The sequence below is a fragment of the Nicotiana tabacum genome, chromosome 24 (genome assembly GCF_000715075.1).
Source record: "Nicotiana tabacum cultivar K326 chromosome 24, ASM71507v2, whole genome shotgun sequence".
NCBI classification, from domain to species: Eukaryota; Viridiplantae; Streptophyta; class Magnoliopsida; order Solanales; family Solanaceae; genus Nicotiana; species Nicotiana tabacum.
The window spans coordinates 74,565,841-74,581,223 of record NC_134103.1 but is presented as its reverse complement, the minus strand read 5'-3'; the positions used below and the strand labels follow the sequence as shown (position 1 = coordinate 74,581,223).

At 36.8% G+C, this 15,383-nt stretch overlaps 1 protein-coding gene across 2 annotated transcripts; it reads left to right on the top strand.

The window, feature by feature from the left end:
• Positions 1–613: 613 nt before the first annotated feature.
• LOC107816554 (kinesin-like protein KIN-7D, mitochondrial) lies at positions 614–14,562 on the top strand. Of its 2 annotated transcripts, none has more exons than XM_016642280.2 (25): positions 614–1,338; positions 1,622–1,719; positions 1,882–1,971; positions 2,092–2,144; positions 2,458–2,523; positions 2,711–2,764; positions 3,094–3,153; positions 5,663–5,741; positions 5,845–5,912; positions 6,087–6,143; positions 6,230–6,334; positions 6,531–6,635; positions 6,848–6,955; positions 7,030–7,161; positions 7,324–7,506; positions 7,974–8,165; positions 9,979–10,119; positions 10,861–10,980; positions 11,065–11,115; positions 11,198–11,245; positions 11,396–11,536; positions 12,512–13,255; positions 13,753–13,882; positions 13,964–14,084; positions 14,193–14,562. In XM_016642280.2, the coding sequence occupies exons 1-24, from the start codon at positions 995–997 to the stop codon at positions 14,044–14,046; spliced, it is 3,252 nt and encodes a 1,083-aa protein (XP_016497766.2). In that variant the 5' UTR covers positions 614–994; the 3' UTR covers positions 14,047–14,084; positions 14,193–14,562. The 2 variants fall into 2 exon arrangements, with proteins under 2 accessions (XP_016497766.2, XP_075103252.1); XM_075247151.1 differs by having other exon boundaries at positions 682–1,338; positions 1,886–1,971.
• Positions 14,563–15,383: the final 821 nt, after the last annotated feature.

Genomic DNA, 15,383 nt, shown 5'->3' with positions numbered 1-15,383 from the left:
ATGAGATTCTCTGTTGGACCCACTGACGGCATAACTGAAACAGTCCTGGGATGTCCTCGCCCCCTACCACAAGGTGGAGCCTTCCCTCGGCCTCTAGCAACTGGGGGAGTAGCTCTTCCGGAACCTCATTAGAGCGCTATCAATTTGGTATTATAATAACTTGAGCATACATAAATTTTTAGTTCATAAAATTGAGCACTTTTATTCGAACAACGAAATTTTAAATCAATTTTATTTTTGACACGCTCAAGCTAAATAATGATTGCGAGGGTCTTCTTACCTAATTTCAAATTTTCATCCGATTGCAGTTTATTTCATTACAGATAGGATTTTTTTATTTATGTTTGCATTGCTTCTCTTCTTTGATTTTTTTAATTATAATGTAATTTAGTGCTTTAATATGAAAACGAAATTAGGAAAAAAATCTCAATCGAAATTATCTTTTACCAACTAGTCATGTGAAACACATATGACAATTTTATCAGTTTTAATTGACCGCTTTGATGTTCTGCCAGCTGAACTGAAATGGACCAAAATTACTTTACATTTGAAAAAAGTTAGAGTAACTATATTAAGATAAAATTAAATACTCCCCAATCTCCTATAGCGATGTATATTTTATTTAAATTTAAAAATCCACTGTAGCAAAAATAATTCAAACTCACCCTCCCATTATTCCTCAGTTTTCACTCCTCATCTCTCTCCCTTCTCTGCATTTCTTCTTTGTCTTAAAGAAGAAGAATACAAGTTTCAGATTAGTTATACAATTATAGCAACTACACTACATAATCTACACACAGACACACAGTGTATTCATCGTCTGAAGCTTCTCTCTCACTACCATTTTGCTTCAAATCCTAAGCACCAATTCAAAATCCATTACTTCACTCTCTCTTCTTGTTCCATAGAAATGCGTGTACTCCAAACGCAGCCACAAGCGCGTGTACATACCTAGAGAAGTTTAGCTTGAGCTCAAGTTCGAGCTAGGTCGTTGATGGCTTCATCATCGAGAGGTAGCAGAAGTAGTTCACCATTTCAGTACCGTAGTAAACCTTCAACTCCGTACTCTTCATCTTCGTCATCCTCATCATCCGTCATGAACCCTAAGCTACTACCGCGATCTTACTCTTCATCTACGACGTCGTTTTACGGCTCTTCAAATGGCTACAATTCCAGATCCATGAGTCGTTCCGATTCGATGTACTCGCAAGGTTACGAAAATCGTACGCCGGTCAGTTACACGTCGGAAGCGGAAGAGGAGTTGGTTGATGAACCAGTTGATGATATGTCTAGATCGGGAGATAGCATTTCAGTCACTGTCAGGTTTCGCCCAATGAGGTAAATTCTAGATCTGTTTGAACTAATTTAGATATGGGTTTAAATTATATAGTGTAGAAAATATTTATACCATCAGTGTGAGACCTGTTACGACTGGTATATGATTTAATTTGGATTACTAATCAATGCTTATTATATATAATTACCTGCTATTAAAAATAGTTTTTTACAGTGCCAGTTCATAGGACTTAAACACTTTAGAAATATGTTCAGCTGAATTTTAGGGATGTGAGTTTTGAGACAATGTAGTAATATCTGGAATTGTTGTAATTTATGGTGACAGCGAACGAGAATATCAGAAGGGCGATGAAATTGCATGGTATGCAGATGGTGATAAAATTGTGCGGAACGAGTATAATCCAGCCACAGCTTATGCATTTGGTACAATTCTAGACACTTTCGGGTTTCATTATGATTCTGATCCTGCTAACTGTTAAAACATCTCCTTAATTAGTCTGGGAAGAATATGGAATTGCTTAGTACTTAGGTTTTCATCGAAGTTGATATAGTTATTTTGGTAATATATGCTTTGATGCTGGGTAGATAGAGTGTTTGGACCTCAAACAATTACTCAGGAAATTTATGAAGTAGCTGCTCGACCTGTGGTCAAGGCTGCAATGGAAGGCATACATGGTAATTTTTTTTCATGGACCGAATGTGTTGTCATTTAAGTGTGATACATCGTGCTGTCCAATTTAATTGCGTTCATCTATTATTTTTTGTATTTTGACTTGAGACCTGCTGATTATGCAGGCACAGTATTTGCTTATGGAGTTACAAGTAGTGGAAAGACGCACACTATGCATGTAAATCAATTTTCCTTTGTGTTATATCCTTTTTCCCTTTGAACTGAAAGAAAGCTTCACCGACTCAGTTACATTGCCAATGAACTGTCTAGGAACTTTTAATTGTTATTGACAAAGCTGCTGCCCTGTAATACTGCACAATCTTTATATTTATTGCACGTTTTGTTGAAAATTGATGGTTAAATTGTAGTTACTTGCTTCATTTTCCTCTTTGCTAATTGAATTTTGTTTTTTCTCCTCCCCCTTCCCCCTTCCTCCCATGTGCACTAGTTTGTTATCTGCATGTTGATTTTTGAGATCTTGGTTTCAACAGGGAGATCACAGTTGTCCGGGCATAATTCCTTTGGCGATAAAGGACGTTTTCAGCATTATTCAAGATGTAAGTAAGCTCGGAAGTTTACCTCATTCTGAAAATTTAGTGTTGCATTTTTGTCTGGCATGACACCCTAGAGCGATATGTCGCTATTCATTTTCCTCAATCATCTTTCCGTAAGGATTGAAGAGCCATGCTTGTTTCAAGTATTGATTATTCTATGGAGAGAGTGACTAACTCTTAAAATTTTCAGACTCCTGGACGCGAATTCTTACTCCGAGTGTCATATATTGAAATCTACAACGAGGTTAGTATGGAGCAGATCAGCCAGATATTTTCACAAACAATGATAGTGACACTGATTAGAATGCGAAAATACCATTATACTTTGCGGGGTGGTTCGCATATATGATGAGCCTTTTTTATTTCGATGCTACGTCTATGTTTAGAATTTGTGCTCATGTCCTTCGTAGCTGCATCATAAAGTTTCTTCTATAGACCTATACAAAGTGAAATACTGTTTAGTGTATATTTAGCACTTGTCTTTATGCACTTATCACCTCTAGACATTTTTAACTTTCTCATACCCATTTTTAACATAATTAACTTGTGTACTCTCCGTATTTATGATGTCAGGTTATCAATGACTTGCTGGACCCTACTGGCCAGAATTTGCGTGTCAGGGAAGATGCACAGGTTTTTTTGCTAATAAGACTTGCTTTTTTAGGGCCAACTGCCAAGACTTTTTCTATTTGTTTTTAAAAAGCCAGTTTTCTTGAAGTTATGATTCTGGTCATTTTGATAGTTCTTTCTACATTTTTGTCTAAAGATGAGCATATTGTTTCATATGAGGGATCTGGATGTAGAGTTGTACATTCGTATAGACATCATTTAGGGCAATAATAGGAAACAATTGCACAAAAACAATGATGTCTTCTGACCAGTCATCACTAGCTGTGAGTAAATTTAACTTGTACGTTTCATAAATATCTTGAGTAATGGGGTGTAAGGTGGAAAAATTACCTACAATCTATTTGGGACTTCCCCTAGGTGCCATGAAAAATGAACAGAGGATCTGGCAGGGAGTTTTGGATAGCTGTTCCAGCAGACTGACTACCTGGAGAAAGCAATATTTGTCCTTTGGAGGCAGACTTACTTTGATTAGTAGTGTGTTGGATGGTACTCCAACTTATTTGATGTCCTTGTTCCAGTTACCTGTTAGTGTGGAGAAAAGATTGAATACTATGAGAAGTAATTTTTTATGGGAAGGAAATGTAGAAAAAAGGAAGATACATTTGGTTAAATGGCAAAAGGTAATGATTGTGAAGAAGGGGGGTTAGAAATTTGAGAATGCATAATAAGAGTTTATTATATAAATGGCTATGGAGTTATAATGATGGAAAGGAAAGCACTTGGAAGAAACTCATAGATGTCAAGTATGTGAAGAAAGATACATGGAGGCCTGCAATTGTTCATAACTCTACAAAAGGTAGTATTTGGAGCAATATCAGTAAGTTGTGGAATGAATTTCATCAATATACAAAGCTGAAGTTGGGAAATGGAAAAAAAATCAAATTTTGGACTGAAGTATGGTTAGGGGGTGTGAGCTTAAGTAACAGATTTCCAAACCTGTACAATTGCTCTGTGAATAAAGAGGGTTTTGTTGCTGAGTTCTATTCTACTAATGGTTGGCAATTAAATCCTAGAAGAGGCTTTAATGACTGGGAGTTGGAAGAAGTGGGGCAATTACTCCAATTACTAGGTACAACAGTGATGGAGGAAGACAAGGAGGATCTTATGGTTTGGACAGCAAGCAATGATTTACGATATTCTGTCAAAAGCTGTTATAATCTTCTCCAGGAACAAAATGATCAATATGAATCTAATTGGCCATGGAAAATGTTATGGAGAACCAAAACACCTATTAAAGTGGCTTGTTTTGGGTGGTTTGCTATCAGAGAAGCCAATTTAACTCAAGATAATTTACAAAAAAGGGGATTCTGCCTAAGTAACATATGCTACTTATGTGAAGAAGGGTTGAAAACTGTTAATCATCTATTTATCTATTGTAAAATTGCTAAACAGTGCTGGGAGCTTTTTTTGAATCTGTGTGGTGTTTCATGGACTATGCCTCCAGACATAAGATCTTTAGTGGTCAGCTGGCAAAGGCAGAAGGTATCAAGGAATCAGAAGCAACTATGGTGGACCATCCCTCTGCATTTTCTGGACCATTTGGGAAGAAAGGAACAATGTTTGCTTTGAGGACAAGAGGAATCACATTGCTAGAATAAAAAATACTTGTCTTCAAAATCTATTTTTTTGGTGTAAGAAATGTTTAGTTGAAAGTCTAGATCAATATATGGAGTTTTTGGATGCGTTAAGAAACTTGTAACTGATAGTATGCTATTATAGGTGTTGTCTGATCTTGGTATAATCTTATGTACCATCTTCTACTTTTATCAATAAAACCTTTACCTTATCAAAAAATAAATAAATATCTTGAGTCACAAATAACCCTGAAAATGACTCAAGAAACAAACTAAAGCTAATGTATGTTACCTTTAGCATATTAGCTTTGTACTGTTCTTTTCACCTCCCAAGCTACAGTTCCCGAGGTTTCCACTCTAGCTTTCTTCCTAGATATTTCGTTTAGGATGTTAGTTCCACATTGCTTTTTTTTTTCTTCCACCACCTAAGCAACAGATCCTGAGTTTCCTCTCTATTTTTTCCCATCTACATAACAGATGTTTGAAGGAGAGCCTTGGCGCAACTGGTAAAGTTGCTGCCATGTGACCAGGAAGTCACGGGTTTGAGCCTTCCCAGATATTTCGTTTAGGATGTTAGTTCCACATTGCTTTTTTTTTTCTTCCACCACCTAAGCAACAGATCCTGAGTTTCCTCTCTATTTTTTCCCATCTACATAACAGATGTTTGAAGGGGAGCCTTGGCGCAACTGGTAAAGTTGCTGCCATGTGACCAGGAAGTCACGGGTTTGAGCCGTGGAAACAGCCTCTTGCAGAAATGCAGGGTAAGGCTGCGTACAATAGACCCTTGTGGTTCCGGCCCTTCCCCGGACCCCGCTCATAGCGGGAGCTTAGTGCACCGGGCTGGCCTTTTACATACCAGATGTTTATGCTGCTGTATATAGTTGATTCTATTGCTAAGGTATATTTCTTGATCATTCACGCGTGCTATAAATATGCAGGGTACTTATGTTGAAGGTATAAAGGAGGAAGTTGTTTTGTCACCCGGCCATGCTCTTTCTTTCATTGCTGCTGGGGAAGGTAATTATTGTGTATGTTCCGATTCTGTCTCTCCAAACCCATCATTGACAGCCAAGGCCATGTTATGGACAATTTATATTGATTTCTATCTTTTCTATTGCAGAGCACCGTCACGTTGGTTCAAATAATTTCAATTTGTTCAGTAGCCGCAGTCACACAATATTCTCCTTGGTAATATATCATGTTCTATCTTCTGTTTTTACTGTATATGAAATCTACTAGGTCTGTGATCATAATCTTCTGTTTGGTCACTTTAAAGTTCTCCCTCCCTCCTTAACAGTCACACATTGTACTTGGTTTTTGTACTCCTATCTTATTATGTCCACTTCCCTGCACATTTTGCAGATGATTGAAAGTAGTGCCCATGGTGATGAGTATGATGGAGTGATCTTCTCACAGCTCGTATGGCTACTTACACTGTTTTCTGTATTCAAATGTCAAGCCTTATATTATAGCATCTCACTTATTTTTCTTTTTTGGCCCCTTAGAACCTGATTGATTTAGCAGGGTCTGAGAGCTCTAAAACTGAAACAACGGGATTACGGAGAAAGGAAGGATCATACATAAATAAAAGTCTGCTGACTCTAGGAACTGTACGTACTCTAAGCATCCCTCATTGACCATTTCGATGGTGGTTTCCTATAACAAATATATAATGCACCGTTGTCATAATTCAGTTTCTTGTCCTTGCCTATCAGAATGATTGCTGTATTCCTTTTTCAGGCCGGGCTAAAGATTATAATAGTCTGAACGTAATGCTGATGCATTGATTGTGTTCTCATGTATTAGGTCATTGGAAAACTTAGTGAAGGGAAGGCATGTCATGTTCCTTATCGGGATTCTAAACTTACTCGCCTACTCCAATCATCGCTGAGTGGACATGGACATGTTTCTGTAAGAATGATGAGCCCACACAAGGAGTTCTATTTTATTCTTCATATCTATTATTTATACAGCTTTATTGATGTGCATCTTTGGCCTCTTAGCTCTCCATTCCTTTTCTTTTAAATAAATAAACACTGCCATCTGATATTCATGGTACTTGCTTTGACATCAATTGCTTCACAGGCAGGGTGACTAATTTCTCCCCATTTTGTGATCTGCAGCTCATATGTACTCTTACTCCTGCTTCAAGCAATATGGAGGAAACACATAATACACTAAAATTTGCAAGTAGGGCTAAACGTGTTGAGATTTATGCATCACGCAACAAGGTTTGCTCTTTAGCATTTCAGTTTTCTAGAGTTGCAATAGAGAAGGCTGACAGTTCGGTTTGTATTTCTTTCAGATAATTGATGAAAAATCTCTAATTAAGAAATATCAAAGGGAAATATCATGTTTGAAACAAGAGCTTGATCAGCTAAGAAGAGGGGTGCTTGTCGGTGTCAATCATGAAGAGCTTATGAACTTGAGACAGCAGGTATGATTTAAAGTTAAATGATGTGGTAAAGACTCCCTACAGCTAGATATGATCATGTCAAACTAATTGCACGTTTAATATCTGTACTCAATTAGCTGCTTTTGGGTGTTCTTTTAGCACAAAGGGATTCTGTACTGAATTACATTCTCATTCATTTTACAGTTGGAAGAGGGACAAGTGAAAATGCAGTCAAGATTGGAAGAGGAAGAGGAAGAGAAGGCAGCTCTACTGAGTCGGATACAGAGGCTGACTAAACTGATCCTTGTTTCTTCAAAGAATTCAATTCCTGGTTATTTGGGTGATGCTGCTGCTCATCAAAGGAGTGTTTCTGCTTCTGAAGATGATGTAGGCTTGTCTTTCCATAATATCATGAGTTGTGTTTTTCAATGCCGTTCTTTCTTCGCTCAACCTCTGTGCATACTTTCTGGATTTTCACCTAGATAATTGCTTTAAGATAACATCATGTGTATTGTATTTTTTGCACGAGATTTACCTGCTCTTTTGCAATTAGTTATGCACTTCATAGATGTTTTACTTAATCATTACTATATTCCTCACTTAAGTGCTCAACTCATTTTTGACAAGGTAAATAATTTTATTAATGTTGGGGGAAACCCCGTATACAAGAAGTATACCAAAAAGTAGAGAAACCTACACCTCAACTGTTCAACTCATAAACATTGGAATGTAATATAAACGTCTCCTCTCGTTTCTTTTCCTATCCAGTTATTATTTGGACAAACCTTTTCTGCCTTTATCTGATCTTAGGATAGAAAGTTGTATTGATCTTCTATTTTCTACCTTTCCGTCAGAAATTGGACAGTTCTATGCTCACAGATAGCGAGAATCAGAAAGACCCTTCGTCAGATAGTTCTGATTTAAAAAACAAAAGATCCTCTAGCAAGTGGAATGATGATCTATCACAGGCTGGAAGTACGATTACCGAATTGACTGAGATGGGTGAACTTCTTAGCAGTTCTTCCTGTGGTTCAAAGCTCCCCATAGTATGTCTCTTCCTTCTCTTTGTTTCACAATTTTAAAACTTTTAAGTGGAGGCTGCTTATTTAGTTTTAATTCAATTTTCCAATTGAGTGCATGTGAATCTTAATCCTTAGAAGGACTCAAACGATTTGTAAGTTAACATTTGCAGTTGGTCTTATTCATAAATTGAATTTATTTTACTGAAAACTGCAACTTTGACTAAGAAAAAAAGTGCTGAGTTCTACTGAAGCTTTATGTACAAAATGCAATTAAGGCACACATTGGCCATTGCAGTAGGAAACAGTGCAAATAAAAAACAAACAGAAGTCTATATGTAAAGCAACAAAAGTTAACTCTTTACACAAACAACATTATAAAGGCAACTGAATTGGAAATACTAATATGAATCAAACTATGTCAATCAAGTTCAAAAATCATTTGAAATTTGGTTAGATTAAAAAAGATGCAAATTTAAGTTTCTAATTCAGATGTTCCCTAAATTTCTCATACTAAATTTCTAAAATAATTTTCATAATCATTTCTATAATCATCCAAAAAATTTCCTTTGTAATTATAATATTTAATATGTTACATAAAAAAAGTTATTGAAAATATTTAATATACCATCTATACTTGTTAGTGCTGCCACTGAACAAAGTAAGGGTTTGGCGCTGACAGTGACACGCACACCTTTGCATCTTGGTGCATGTATGGAAGTGCCACCTTAGCAAGGTGAGATGCTTAACCTTTGTTGCACCTAGCTTCAGGGCTTAAATTTGCCTTAACCGTGTATTTAACCAATACAATGCCTAGCTAAGGTCATTTTCAATATCCAAAATTTGACATTAGCTATTTACATACATTGCTGAAGTTTCAAATTAAGCAAACATCCATCCAGATATTATATTTGAATACTCTCACCATTTTGTATCAGAATTGAGAAATTCCATAGCTATATAATAGTTTTTGTCAGTCTAATCATGTTCACTTAATGGGCGTTGATAAATTATGTGGTTCCATAGCTATATAAATCTTCCCAATCGGAAGTTTGGTTTAGCTTTGGGCCGGTACCACTCCCTACTCATGTCGGGTGTTTGGCTGCTTGGATCGCAATCCCATTGGGTGGGGGGGGGGGGGAGCAAGGAACATGGGGGATCCGCTATGAGATCAAATTCCTATCCCATGGATTAGACACGAAAATACTATTGTATCATTTCTCTACCTTGGCCTTAGCATTGGCAGTAGCTTTTACCATATCGCTCACCTTCTTAAGCATGCTCATCAGCTGTCACCCTTTCTCTTACCTAACCTGTTGTGTTATTTTGTGTAACTTAATAATAATTGTATACATTAAAAGGTTATCATGTTCAGAACAGATTTACCATCACACGTCATCTACATACCAAGCCTAGTGTACAATTTACCCAATCTGATTCACAATCCCTTAGAGCCCAGTAGAGCAGAATTGATATAATGGAGTCATATAGCCAACTTCAGCTAACTTTGAATGACTGATTGATAATCCACAATCCCGTCTCTCCCTAATCTGTCCATCTCCTTGCTAATAATTCCCTCACTATGATCTAGTAATATTATTCTCTTGACGCGGTATGATCTAGTTATATTATAATCCACTTTTATACCATCAATTGATTAAGTGACCCTATGGGTTTTGGGAAATGCTTATATTTGCTTATATGTAAAGTCAGCATAGCTAGGACATCTTTCTAGTCCTTTGTTTAATGCGCTGAACGAATAGTATAAGGTGCAACATGATGATCGTTATCGAGGGTTAACTTTTTGCTATTTTTGATTGTCTGTTCTGTTTGAATGCAGGAAGGTATCTCAATGGCAGATGAAATGGACCTCCTGGCTGAGCAAGTTAAGATGCTTAGTGGAGAGATTGCATTCAGTAGCAGTACATTGAAGCGGTTGATGGAGCAATCTGTAAATGATCCTGAGAGTTCAAGAACTCAAGTATGCTATCATTTGTTAATTCTTTTTCCATCTTCAAAACAATTTGATGGTTAATTTGAATAAGATAATGATGTGTTTGTCTGCTATAACCTGCTGCGAGTAATTCCTTTTGAGAGAAAGGTAATTGTATTATAAAGGTAGCACTAAGGAAGTGCTGTAGTAATTACACACGAGCAAAAAACCAAAAGAAAAATCCTTCTCCAATTTTACAGGGATTCTAAGGTAAGTATTGGTTCTTCTTCATTTACAAATTCATCTTTACACCGAAAAGAAAGCAAAACTATGCAGTTAAACTTGATCTGTTGAAAAGAGTTAGCTTTGTCTTAAAAACATCTGATGTTCCTTTCCTTCCAAACAGTACACCATATGCATGCAGGGATTGTTTTCCACCAGTGTTCTCTTGCTTCTCCTTCTACCTCCGTTCCAACATTAACCTGCTGCGATTAATTAGGGTCTCCTTTAGATTTTTCTTCCAACAGGCAGTCTTTTTACTATTCTACTGCTGGATATAAATTTGTCATTTGATTTTTACCACAAAATCCTAGGTTTTGTGCTAATCTTTCTGTTAAGTTTCGAACTTATTCACTTCTAGCGCTGTTAGCAAAAATGATTAAACATCTCCGATATTTGAAGTCCTTAGGCTTGTTGAATCATTATCGCAGGAAGTATAGTCTTGTTCTTCATAAATGTTCTGTTTTTCGTTATACAAGGCAACTGTATTTATTCTAACTCCTATGACAGATCGAACATTTAGAGCGCGAAATACAAGAAAAGAGAAATCAAATGAGGATCCTGGAACAGCGCATTGTGGAAAACGGTGAAGCATCAGTTTCTAAAGCATCATTAGTTGAAATGCAGCAGGTGGCCTCATATTATCCTTCTCAACCTCTTTGTTTTTATTTTTCCTTTCAAATTTGTGTGTCTCATATTTCTGTCTTTTAGCAGACTCTGATGAAATTGATGACACAGTGTAGCGAGAAGTGCTTTGAGCTTGAGGTTTGTAGCAGATAAGAGTTTGTTGACACGCTATGCAGCTATCTCTATTCTGAGCTGTTTAAAATTTGATCCTCTGATGCAGATAAAATCAGCGGACAATAGAATTCTTCAGGAAGAGCTGCAAAACAAGGTCAAATAGCAGTGTTATTTATCTTCATTGCAAGTCCACTATTTGTACTGATTTTTGTCGACCTTGTATGCAATTTCAAGCTAGTAGTTTTTTTTTTTTCTTTCTTTTTTCTAAAGAGTAATGTGACTGTTATCTTTTTGTTGTTTCCAGTGTTCAGAGAACAAGGAACTGCTGGAAAAGATTTATCATCTTGAGCAGCAGCTGGATGCAGTAAAGGCTGAAAAGTCATACCCATTACAACGTGTATCTGATGAATATGTTGATGAGCTTAGAAAGAAAATTCAGTCCAAGGTGATTTCTATATCATTCTATCCAGCACTTGGTCTGCATCTTTATCTAATGAATTGAGTGGACTGCTTGCCTTTGAAACAAACTTTTGGTACATATAGTATCAATTGCTAGTACTTAGGAAGCTGTGGGGAGCATCTGAAGCCTTAAACCAAACTCCTCGCAGTATATGTTTACAGTGGTCTTTGATGTGATGAACAAACTTCTTTTCATGGTGTCCCTTTGGAGTCATATCAATGTTTTAATTAGGGAAAAGTTACAAAGAAGGGATCATGTGAACCCTTGTTACCTCCAGAGTCTAGATATGTAAAACTTTCCTTGCATTAAAATAAACGCAAGTGAACACTAGTGGGTTGTTTGGTTTGGAGGTATAAGAAATAATAATACCAGCATAAAGTCCCCCATAAAACAATACTATCTTTGGTTTGAGAGATTAGAAAAATCCCTGCATAACTAATGCAGCATTTGGTTGGCGATTTTAACTGATATCTGTATTAATTTTTGTGGGGATCTATGTATTATTTTATATGGGATAGAATGTGAATAAGAACACATATATTATCAAACAGTGGTTAAAAAACATGATGATATGTTGAGACCAAAAATTATTCTAAGATATGTTCATGTTCATTGGAGGAATTTCAGTGATCTGATTAGTGAATCTATCAGGCGTACCTTTCTCTTGTTTCTTTCCTCATTAAGTGTTTTATGCTTGTGTGGTGCTAATTTTTTTTCAAATATTTGTTTTGATTAACTATCTGCAATTTTTCTGTTTCCATGGGGTACTTCTGTGTTAGAATTCTTTGATTCTGTTAGTTGATATCCATCCCAATTATCAGACTGGATCTTTATAACTTTTTTCATATGATATTATGCATAGTTTTGCTGTCTTCACCTCACAGGCACATTATTAACATTGCATTTGTGCTGCATGAGTTTGTATCACAGATCTTATATATTGTTTTGCAATTTGAGCAGGATATTGAAAATGGTAAACTGAAGCTAGAACATGTCCAGATCGTAGAGGAAAATAGCGGGTTACATGTACAGAACCAGAAATTGTCTGAGGAAGCTTTGTATGCAAAAGAATTAGCATCTGCTGCTGCTGTTGAACTTAAAAACTTAGCTGGTGAAGTCACAAAGCTCTCGTTACAGAATGCAAAACAAGAGAAAGAGTTGTTGGCTGCTAGAGAGATATTGAATTCTCGAAGTTCCATTACACAAACTGGTAATTTTGGCAGCCGAAAGCATGGTGAAAACCTACGATCAGGGCGTAGAAGTCGGATCCCTGGCAGAGGAAGTGAAATTCCAGGAGCGATTCATGATGACTTTGACACATGGGACCTAGACCCTGAAGATCTAAAGATGGAGTTGCAGGCCAGGAAACAGCGAGAGGCAGCTCTGGAGGCTGTATTGGCTGAGAAGGAAGTTGTGGAAGATGAGTACAGGCAAAAGGTTGAAGAGGGAAAGAAAAGGGAGGCAGCCTTGGAAAACGATTTAGCAAATATGTGGGTACTTGTTGCTCAGCTGAAGAAAGAAAGTGGTGCTAGGCAAGATCCAAAGCTGGCAGCTGAAAGGCAAAATGTAGAAGACAGTCTGAGTGATGCAAAAATCAATGATATCGATCACAAGGACCCGAACCTCATTGATAGCCAAGCCGTGAATCATACAACTTCCATTGCTGAGGCTCCCAAGGTAGAACCGCTTGTTGCCCGCTTGAAGGTAATGTCATTATCATTTTCTTTTCACTTGTCTGCACCTATATTTACACACTTGTATGGGTTTGGACACTTCGGTGTCTTTCCTCTTGAATTAAATCTTCGGCTTTTATGTGTTGAGTCACCGACTTCCTGTCATTCCACAGAGTGCTACTTCTGAAATGTTTCATAGAATCATTAGTAGGAGCAGCAATGTTAGCTATTTTCTTTACTGGCTCTGTATGGAAATCTCTCTGCCATTTTATGCTACTCTATTACACTTATGTGACAGTTTCATCAGCCATGTTGTTTCATTGAGTTGTAGATTGTATTGGTAGCAGTGGAGAAAATAGAAAATGGCACTTGGAAGTTAGTTTGATTAGGAAAACCACAAAAAAAAAAAAAAGAACTTCAAATGGCTGACTTCTTGAAATTTGTGAAAGACATGTGATTGTTTATTTACGCGCCTTGATTAATCCAGAAATTTGTAAGTTTTATGATCTTTTACACTTATGTCTCTAGGCTCGTATGCAAGAGATGAAGGAAAAAGAACATAGGTACTCGGGGAATGGTGATGCAAATTCAAATGTATGTAAAGTGTGTTTTGAATCATCCACTGCTGCAATGCTTCTTCCATGCCGCCATTTTTGCTGTAAGTCTCCTTTTTCATTCTACGCTCGTATTATCTTTGCTCCCACGGTATAAGCTGTTCCAATGTGATGATTTTTTGCAGTGTGCAAGTCTTGTTCCCTTGCCTGCTTCGAGTGTCCCATATGTCGGACAAATATTGCAGATAGGATTTTTGCCTTTACTTGACATTAATTTTTAAACTCATGATTATGGTGAAAAGAAAGGTGATTTCCGTTCCTCGTATTTTCCAGTTCTTCATACAGTTCAAATTTCGAAATTACTTTTAAACTAGTGGGAGTTTCTTACTTTCCTCCCTTTTTTCCTTACTGCAGGTTTTCATTGTCAACTCGCCATTTCAGTGACATTCTTTAATTAATTCACCTGTATTTTGTAACCTTACAATGATATATAATTATCCCTTGTGTACTTCTCCAACAACTGTAAAATAAGACGACCCAAAAATATGAAGGGAAGAAAGAGGAAAGGATGTAAATGAGTAAATCTGAAGTCGTCAGGGAGGTAATGTGGCATATTTATGATCTCTTGACCTTCAGCTGCAATGTATAGAACAATACAAACTAGTACCATATAGCTTTTGTGTCTGTAAATTTTTGACTATTAATAGTTTTCGGCTGTCTTTATACTTCGCATATCTCGATCAATTTTTTCTGATTAGTGTGAAACATTTATAGATAGCGTACAGAACGTCAGAGCTTTAAACATTTTGACTTTTGTTCTCTCCATGTCTTTCAATTTATCACGTTTTCAGGGGAGGTGGAATACTTGGTATTTGATATTTCATCTTTCGGTGTTTGTTTACTTCTTGTGTGGTCGGTTTAATTTTATCCCTCTACTATTTGAAAAGGATTATTTATGCCATTCGTTATACTATCGGGCCATTATTGCCCCCGACGTTATAAAACAGGTGCAAAAATGCCCCTCCTTTGTTAAGGCCCTCCACCATGGCCAACACCATCTAACATGGCCTGATATTTTGCTGAGATGAATGCCACATGGCATGCCACCTCACCACCTCCTCCCCACCTCTTCTTCCACCACCATCTCGCCCTTCATCCACCATTTCTTTAAAATAAAATCCCAACCGAAGCATTTGATTTCAAAGTAATTAATGTTTATCATCACATTCTGTAAAATCAGCTATGGGTGTGCCTCTGAGATTTTGTTTTAAAAAAAAAGGTACATCATGTACAATGTACATTTAGAAGACATTCCCTTCAAATAATTAAACAAATCAAAAGACTTTCATTAAAAACACACCAAGATCGTATCTAATGCACATTTGAGAAAGCAGCACATTCAAAATTCATTCTTGGGGAACCTCAGTTTCACGAAGCAAAAACAGTGTATCTTGGTTAAAACTTAAAATACATTAGCAGACATGGAAATTGCATAAATAAGCCAAGATATGAGTCTCAAATTCCAATTGAGAATAGAGAATATGTCTAATTTATAATAAAAAGAAATTGAGGAATGCAACTTTGCCAATTGCAAAGTATGGAAGA